The sequence below is a fragment of the Culicoides brevitarsis genome, chromosome 3, assembly GCF_036172545.1.
Source record: "Culicoides brevitarsis isolate CSIRO-B50_1 chromosome 3, AGI_CSIRO_Cbre_v1, whole genome shotgun sequence".
In the NCBI taxonomy this organism is placed as follows: Eukaryota; Metazoa; Arthropoda; class Insecta; order Diptera; family Ceratopogonidae; genus Culicoides; species Culicoides brevitarsis.
In genome coordinates, this window is record NC_087087.1 from 13,923,004 (window position 1) to 13,932,551 (window position 9,548).

Sequence of the window (9,548 nt, forward strand, 5' to 3'; positions counted from 1 at the left end):
GTAAAAAGAAAGAAATTAAGGCCGCTTCAAATTTTTTTTTGAACTTTCTGTCCCATGCCCCATTTCAAAAGTAAAATCGAATGGAGCAAAATAAAAAAAAAGTTAAAAATTTCATCAAAAATGACCGTTTTTTGGTCTATTTTCATAATTTCTCAAGAAATTTAAAAAAAATATATTTTTGTTTATTTTCTTTCAACTTTTGTATTGAAAATGATATTTTTATAAGAATTTTCTTCTCTTATTGTTTTTCGAAAATCATTAAATTTATGTTTTTAAAATTTTTATAAAGAATGAAATTTTTTTATTTCAATTTTTAGGTTGAAATCCTCTGAAATCAATTTTAAATAAGAACTTCTCATTGTAGATACCTTAAAAACCACTAAAATATTGATTAATGACAAAAAAACTGTTTAAATTTTGTCATTTTGTATTTCAAATCTTTTTTTTTTTTTTTTAAAAAAAGTCCTCCCCATTTTGAAAAAAAGTTTTTGGGACAAAAAGTTCGAAAAAAATTTGGAGCGGCCTAATCTAAAGAAATTTAAATCTTTCAAAAACATAAAAATTGTTTACGAATTTCATGAAAAGTAATAGCATTTTCAAATATGATGATAAATATAAAAAAATGTTTATGATATTTTAAAAAATTTGTAAAATATTATTTTAAAAATTAATTTTAACTCTAAATTTTAAAATTAAAAATTATTTATTTTTTTTATCATTTTATTTATAATATTTTTTAAAATTAGATTTATTTTTTTTTAAATTTAAAAAAAATTAAACTTTTTAAAAAAGGGCCTTCAAACCCCAAAAAACTTCAATCCGCCCCTGCTAAAATTTTAAAATTTCCTGCAAAAAACTAATGCGATAAAATTTTCAAAAGTGCAATTTTCGGACTTTTTTCTATCAAAATTTCATTCTAAAAAATTAAATTAATTCAAAAAATTCGTATTTTTTACTTAAATTACGAAAAAAAGAGATTTTTATATAATTAATTTTTTTATTGACCATAATATTTATAAACATATTAATTAGTTTATTAGAGAACAATTGAAGTATAATAAATTTAAAAAGTATGCTATTCTCTAAAAAATATATATTAATTAAAATTCTAATGAAGAAATAATAATAATAAAAAAAAAAAATAAAAAGTATGATATGACAATATAGAAAAAAGAGAGAAAAAGTAAGTTTTACTTACTTCTGAGGCAGCTAGAAAAAAATTTAAAAAATTATTATTCAATAGATTTTTATTTTTCAAATTTTTAATTCGAACATTTCATGTTTTTTTGAAAAACTTACAATTTTTTTTCTACGAACTAAGAAGGAAATTACTATCAAACTAAAAAATAGTAAAAATTAATTAATTACAAAGGAAATGCATTGAAGTGTAGAAAATATAGAAATTGAACGAAGAAAAAAAAATTAAACGAAGAGGAACGTACAATTAATATATAAATAAATGTTACTTCTTAAGAATTTTTTTTCATTTTCTGCTTTTTTTTCTTTTTAGCACAAAATCTCCTCAAACTATCATGTAACACTGGACTTCATCTTGTACAAAAAAGTCAAATCGGACGAGCATTTCCAAATAAACTGCTTGACGGTCCTCAAATCCATCGACGGATCACACACCACATCATTACACAATAATTCAATCTTTTTCTCCGCCGCCGTTTGTCCCTCCGTCAAATTCTGCTCGTTTTGCGACCCCTGCGACGAATTCGAATTATTTCCGGCGCCCGCGACATTTCCACTTCCGCTATTGACTGTCGCCATTTCCGGTCCCAAGATTTTCTCCAACACATGTTCGCACACCTTTCGACACTGAATGAACTCGTTAGCGATTAAACGGTCTTTTTTCATATTGATCGACTTTGCCATCGACGAATGCGGCAGCAAGTAAAAGGGAATTTTGATGAATTTAGGTGTCGCTCGTTCAATAACGACATCTGTCACGAAACTCGGGACTGTGTCCTGAAGCAATACCGAGTCCGTTTCTCCAGCTGCATCACGAACTAACAGGCGACAAAGTGTTCTGCCCCCAACTTCACTGAGAATAATCGGGGTATGCAGCGGGATTTTGAAATATTCGTTGCCCCTAACTTCGTTTTTGAGCTCTGCCGGCATCAGGTTATGGGGTCTCCAATGCTCAAAAAGTGCTTGGAGCAAAAGTTGCCCGTAATTAACTTTCAAATCGGAGCCTAGTTCAGGTTGTTCGGGCAATCCTGCTTCCGCCGAGACCCAAGCGGCAAAACAATCGACCTCATCTTGCCCCAACACGATCGTCGGCATGCCCGTTTTGAGATCCACCGTGAACCAATTGGGCACAAAAACCGTTTGATTGCGTTTTTCGATCTCTTCTTCGTAATTTACCTTTCCCAAGTCCTCAGATTTGACGACTTTGAGTACGTCATAGACGGCAACGTTCTGTTCCGAGTCCTGCGTCAACATAAATCGCTTGTCATTGAGCACGGTGTACTTCTTGATGGCACTTCCGCCCTCAATGAACGACATTTCTTGGTTTTTGGCAAAATTTGTGGGGTTATCGCCCGCTCCGGCGCCATTATAGAGCCCTTTATCTATACGGGGGATCTTCCAACAACGAATATCCGAGTTCCAGGTAGTGGCCCAGATGCCCGTGTGATCGATATTGTAACACATACTCAGTACCGGAGCATTTTCCTCGCAAATTACGACGCTATTTGAGGGATTTCTTAACTCAGTCATGACAATTTTCTTGTCGCGACTGCCGGAAATGACGTGAGAAAAGTTTTCGGTCATCAGCAGGGACCAAACTCCTTCGTCGTGCACATGTAACGTTTGAATGCACGTTTGTTCGCCCAAACTCCAGAGTTTAATGGTGCCGTCAGAGCTTCCGGAGACGACATGCGTGCCATCTGGCGATACCACAAGTGCTTTTATGTTCTCCGTGTGTCCTTTGAGCTTCATCAAACGGTTACAGGTTCGCGGATCCCACACCCGAAGCGTATTTTCTGTCGATCCGCTGACAATTACGGTGCCCGGGGGGTTCATAGCGAGCGAATAAATCGAATCGCGGGACCCATGAAGGTTACTCGTGGTCACTGTGTTGTTACTGGCTGTCAGGGCCGTTAACGTATTGACGTCCCACAGGAAAATTTCTTTGTCTAAACCGGCACTGGCGACTTGTTCGCGATCTTTTGCATATGCCAGCGCTTGCACGTAGTCCCGATGCGTCTTCAAAGTCGACATGCAAAATCCCTTTTGGGCATTCCAGACTTTGACGGTTGTATCGCAACTCGCCGAGATCAAATAACGTCCGCCGCAGCACAGAACAATGTCGTTCACCCAGTCGTTGTGATGCTCCATGCTCTGAATGTAGTTGTCCGACGATTGTTTTGAGTTCCAAACGCGAATTATGGCGTCGCGCCCGGCGCTGTACATCCGGCCCGTGATGTGGTCAAGCTGCAAGGCATTGACGCCGTTGCGGTGTTTTTTTTCTTCGGCATCGCGGATCACAAAGGAGACCTAAAAAATTTTTTTTTGTTTATTCGTGGAAAATTTTTTTAAAAATTGGGTGAAAAATTGAACCGCAGAGAGGTATTTTACGAACCTGGACTTTTTTTCGGCTGTGCATCGCTTCAACACCGGATTCGGGGTGTTTGAGGGCTAAGAAATGCGTTTATGTCAGTGGATTTTTCGTAGAAATGGATTTTCATGAGAATTTTTTCGATGGCTAAGATCCGGACTTTTGACACTATCGATTTGACAGCGCAGTGTGTGAAAGCCCAGGGCGCAGAAAAGTATTGAAAGTCGCAAGAAAATGTCAAATGATTTGTTACTGTGAAAATTTAGTGTTTCGCAGTAAAAAAAATAAGAGATACTTCGCGAGACAAAATAATTGAGTTCATTTTAAACAAAAAAAAAAATAGAAAAAGTAGTCGTTTAAAGAAAGACATACTATACTATCGATTTTTGAATAAAAAAAAGATCGATTTTTGATGAAATAAAAAAAAGTACATTTCGATATTACATACCTACTCTTTATTGTAGTCCTCACTTTACAATTTCATACTCCTCATTTCAATTTTCCGAACTTTTTATCAAGTCAGATTTTTCAAGTCACTTTTCAACAAGCTTTTAATGGGTTTCAAAGCTAAAAGTTAATAAATATGCATTTTAAAGTTGATTTCCATTGATATCTGATCGATTTTTGATGAAATAAAAAAAAGTACGATTTTATCATATGAGGAGCAAAAATCGTACTTTTTTTCTCAAGTCACTTTTCAACCAATTTTTGATGGGTTTCAAAGCTAAAAGTTAATAAATATGCATTTTAAAGTTGATTTCCATTGATATCTGATCGATTTTTGATGAAATAAAAAAAAGTACGATTTTATCATATGAGGAGCAAAAATCGTACTTTTTTTCTCAAGTCACTTTTCAACCAATTTTTGATGGGTTTCAAAGCTAAAAGTTAATAAATATGCATTTTAAAGTTGATTTCCATTGATATCTGATCGATTTTTGATGAAATAAAAAAAAGTACGATTTTATCATATGAGGAGCAAAAATCGTACTTTTTTTCTCAAGTCACTTTTCAACCAATTTTTGATGGGTTTCAAAGCTAAAAGTTAATAAATATGCATTTTAAAGTTGATTTCCATTGATATCTGATCGATTTTTGATGAAATAAAAAAAAGTACGATTTTATCATATGAGGAGCAAAAATCGTACTTTTTTTCTCAAGTCACTTTTCAACCAATTTTTGATGGGTTTCAAAGCTAAAAGTTAATAAATATGCATTTTAAAGTTGATTTCCATTGATATCTGATCGATTTTTGATGAAATAAAAAAAAGTACGATTTCATCATATGAGGAGCAAAAATCGTACTTTTTTTCTCAAGTCACTTTTCAACCAATTTTTGATGGGTTTCAAAGCTAAAAGTTAATAAATATGCATTTTAAAGTTGATTTCCATTGATATCTGATCGATTTTTGATGAAATAAAAAAAAGTACGATTTTATCATATGAGGAGCAAAAATCGTACTTTTTTTCTCATGTCAATTTTCAACCAATTTTTGATGGGTTTCAAAGCTAAAAGTTAATAAATATGCATTTTAAAGTTGATTTCCATTGATATCTGATCGATTTTTGATGAAATAAAAAAAAGTACGATTTTATCATATGAGGAGCAAAAATCGTACTTTTTTTCTCAAGTCACTTTTCAACCAATTTTTGATGGGTTTCAAAGCTAAAAGTTAATAAATATGCATTTTAAAGTTGATTTCCATTGATATCTGATCGATTTTTGATGAAATAAAAAAAAGTACGATTTTATCATATGAGGAGCAAAAATCGTACTTTTTTTCTCAAGTCACTTTTCAACCAATTTTTGATGGGTTTTAAAGCTAAAAGTTAATAAATATGCATTTTGAAGATGATTTCCATTTATATCTGATCGATTTTTGATCGAAATAAAAAAAACACGATTTTATCATATGAGGAGCAAAAATCGTACTTTTTTTCCCAAGTCACTTTTCAACCAATTTTTGATGGGTTTCAAAGCTAAAAGTTAATAAATATGCATTTTAAAGTTGATTTCCATTGATGTCTGATCGATTTTTGATGAAATAAAAAAAAAGTACGATTTTATCATATGAGGAGCAAAAATCGTACTTTTTTTCTCAAGTCACTTTTCAACCAATTTTTGATGGGTTTCAAAGCTAAAAGTTAATAAATATGCATTTTAAAGTTGATTTCCATTGATATCTGATCGATTTTTGATGAAATAAAAAAAGTACGATTTTATCATATGAGGAGCAAAAATCGTACTTTTTTTCTCAAGTCACTTTTCAACCAATTTTTGATGGGTTTCAAAGCTAAAAGTTAATAAATATGCATTTTAAAGTTGATTTCCATTGATATCTGATCGATTTTTGATGAAATAAAAAAAGTACGATTTTATCATATGAGGAGCAAAAATCGTACTTTTTTTCTCAAGTCACTTTTCAACCAATTTTTGATGGGTTTCAAAGCTAAAAGTTAATAAATATGCATTTTAAAGTTGATTTCCATTGATATCTGATTTTTTGATGAAGTTTTTATCATATGAGGAGCAAAAATTTTTTTTTCCATCACTTTTCAACCAATTTTTGATGGGTTTCAAAGCTAAAAGTTAATAAATATGCATTTTAAAGTTGATTTCCATTGATATCTGATCGATTTTTGATGAAATAAAAAAAAGTACGATTTTATCATATGAGGAGCAAAAATCTGATCGATTTTTTGATAAATAAAAAAAAGAGGAGCAAAAACTTTTTTTCTCAAGTCACGATTTTATCATATGAGGAACAAAAATCGTACTTTTTTTCTCAAGTCACTTTTAAAGTCACTTTTCAACCAATTTTTGATGGGTTTCAAAGCTGAAAGTTAATAAATATGCATTTTAAAGTTGATTTCCATTGATATCTGAACCAACTTTTGATGGTTTCATTTACTTATGTGAGTTTGAAAATGAAGAAATAGTTTTGATATTTTTGATATGAAAAACAAATTCTTAAAAACAATAAGGCTTCTTAAAAAAATGCAAATAATTTAGACTTTTTATAGATCTTTTGTTCAAAATTTTTTAAATATTTTAATTTTTATTTTTATTTTAAAAATTCTATAAGAAATATTTTTCTGATAATTTCTTAAGAATTTAACATATTTCGAATTATTTGACTTATTATTCCAAAATTTTGATTTTTAAAAATACATCGCAAAGTGTCTCTTCATATTTCAACTTGCGAAACACAAAATTTTCACAATGTACACAATTTGTTACTCCTCCGTCAAAATTCGATTCTTGAATTAGCGTAAAAAGTTTTTTAGCGACAAAAGAAAAAGCATCCTTAAATTTTGCATTAATTTCGCATAAAATACCGCAAAAATGAGTGATATCGACGAAGATTTCATGTGCGATGATGAAGAAGATTACGGATTGGTAAGAAATTCATCGCCGGTTTCCTTCTAAAAACCTTTTTCATGCCCGGCAAATTTTCTATGGCAAAACATAAATTTTCTAAAAAAAATGTTTTTTTTAGGAATATTCGGAGGAAAGTAATTCCGAGCCGGATGTCGACCTGGAGAATCAATATTACAACAGCAAGGCGCTCAAAGAAGACGACCCCAAAGCAGCTCTAATTTCCTTCCAAAAAGTCCTGGACCTGGAAAACAACGAAAAAGGCGAATGGGGCTTCAAGGCACTCAAACAAATGATCAAAATCAACTTCAAATTGCTGAACTACAAGGAAATGATGATCCGGTACAAGCAATTGTTGACTTATATCAAGTCAGCGGTCACGCGAAATCACTCGGAAAAGTCCATAAACTCCATTTTGGACTACATCAGCACGTCGAAGAACATGGAGTTGCTTCAGGATTTCTACGAAACGACCTTGGATGCCCTCAAAGATGCCAAAAATGATCGTTTGTGGTTCAAAACGAACACAAAACTCGGCAAATTGTACTACGATCGCAACGAATTCGGCAAATTGCAGAAAATTCTGAAGCAATTGCACCAAAGTTGTCAAACGGACGACGGCGAGGACGACTTGAAGAAGGGTACGCAGCTCCTGGAGATCTACGCCCTCGAAATTCAGATGTACACGCAACAGAAAAACAACAAAAAATTAAAAGCGTTGTACGAACAGTCGCTTCACATCAAATCTGCGATCCCGCATCCCCTAATTATGGGCGTCATTCGCGAATGCGGCGGCAAAATGCATTTGCGCGAAGGCGAATTCGAGAAAGCGCACACGGATTTCTTCGAGGCATTCAAAAATTACGACGAAAGTGGCTCCCCGCGTCGTACCACATGCTTGAAATATCTCGTTTTGGCCAATATGCTCATGAAAAGTGGCATCAACCCCTTTGATTCGCAAGAGGCAAAGCCCTACAAAAACGATCCCGAAATCCTGGCAATGACAAATCTCGTGGTTTCCTACCAAAATAACGACATTATCGAATTTGAGTCGATTTTGCGCAATAATCGCAATAATATCATGGCAGACACTTTTATCCGCGAACATATTGAGGATCTTCTCAAAAATATTCGAACACAAGTTTTGATCAAATTAATTCGACCGTATACGCGGATTGCGATTCCTTTTATTTCGAACGAGTTGAATATCGAGCCGGCAGAAGTGGAAAGTTTGTTGGTTTCGTGCATCTTGGATAACACGATTCAAGGCAGGATTGATCAGGTGGGGCAAGTTTTGGAAATTGAGAAGGAAACGAGATGCGCGGCGATGCACGATGCCATTGATAAGTGGTCGAATCAACTTAATTCCGTGCAACTGGCGATCGTTAATAAAATGGGATAGAAAGTGATAAATTGAACGTAGAGTTGGATGTTGCAGTAACTTACATACATGATAAAATGTTTTCCAAAAAAAATACTAAAAAGCTGAGAAATTGATGATTAATAAAGCTACTTGTTAAAATAAATTTAGAAAAGATTTTTTTTGCATTTTTTTTCTTAAAACAAAGGAAATTAAAGGTAAATTTTAATGAAATTTGATTAAAGAATAATTATTTGATTAAAATTCTTTATTATTACTATTTTTTTAAATTTATTAATTTTTTTGATTTAAATTTAGAATTTTTAATTAAATCTGGAATTTAAATAAAAAATTGTTCTGAAATTATTTGAGAAAGGCTTAAAAATGATTTTAAGATTTAATTTTTATTACAAAAAAAAAATTTAAAATAAAAAAAAATTCATTCTCAAAAATATTTGCAAACAAAAAAAAAATTTCAAATTTTTTGACGGGTTTTTTATGAAATTTTTTTGTTTAAATTTACTCTGAGATTGATTTTAAAGTACCAAATCTTAAGGTAAATATGGTATAAAACAACTAAATTATTCTTAAAGGCCAAAAATTGTTTAATTTTTTTCATTTTGTATGAAAAAGTATTTCAAAACTTTTTTTTTTATTTTGCCCACCCCATTTTGAAAAAAATATTTTAAGACAAAACCATCGGAAAAAATTTTGAACGGCCTAAATGTGAAATTTAATTAAAAAATAATTATTTATTAAAATTTAATTGAAATTCTTTATTATTTTTTTGTTTATTTAATTTTTTAAATTTTTTGATTTAAATTTAATATTTTTTATTAAATTTGGATTTTTAATAAAAAAATTGTTTTGATTTATTTATTATTTATTTATTTATTCATGAAAATACTGAGATTTAATTTTTCTCTAAATAAGGCAAATATAAAAATTGAAATAAAAATGAACAAAAATCAAATAAAATCTCCTAAAATAAAAATTTTTGAAAAAAAAATTATTTTGGTCACGTGACTCAAAAAAAATTTTCTTCTACATTTCAATAGGAAATGTCTTTTTAAAGCAAATTTCTTCTGTTTTTTGAATAATTTTATCATAAATAATAATTTTTCATGATTTTTCAATAAAAAAATTAGAAAAAATGGATAAATTAAATTTATTTGCCTTATTATTAATTAATTATTATTATTTTTTTTTTTTGAGAAATGATGATTTTTAAATAAAAATAT

At 31.0% G+C, this 9,548-nt stretch overlaps 2 protein-coding genes across 2 annotated transcripts; one reads left to right on the forward strand and one right to left on the reverse strand.

Annotated features, from left to right (window-relative positions):
• Positions 1-1,266: 1,266 nt before the first annotated feature.
• On the reverse strand, positions 1,267-3,729 carry LOC134833236 (WD repeat-containing protein 48 homolog). Its single transcript, XM_063847492.1, has 2 exons — positions 3,593-3,729; positions 1,267-3,507 (listed from the first exon to the last, which is right to left on the reverse strand). The coding sequence occupies exons 1-2, from the start codon at positions 3,614-3,616 to the stop codon at positions 1,531-1,533; spliced, it is 2,001 nt and encodes a 666-aa protein (XP_063703562.1). The 5' UTR covers positions 3,617-3,729; the 3' UTR covers positions 1,267-1,530.
• Positions 3,730-6,844: 3,115 nt separating this feature from the next.
• On the forward strand, positions 6,845-8,469 carry LOC134833207 (COP9 signalosome complex subunit 2). Its single transcript, XM_063847446.1, has 2 exons — positions 6,845-6,968; positions 7,069-8,469. Exons 1-2 carry the CDS (start codon positions 6,915-6,917, stop codon positions 8,347-8,349), a joined length of 1,335 nt encoding a protein of 444 aa, XP_063703516.1. The 5' UTR covers positions 6,845-6,914; the 3' UTR covers positions 8,350-8,469.
• Positions 8,470-9,548: the final 1,079 nt, after the last annotated feature.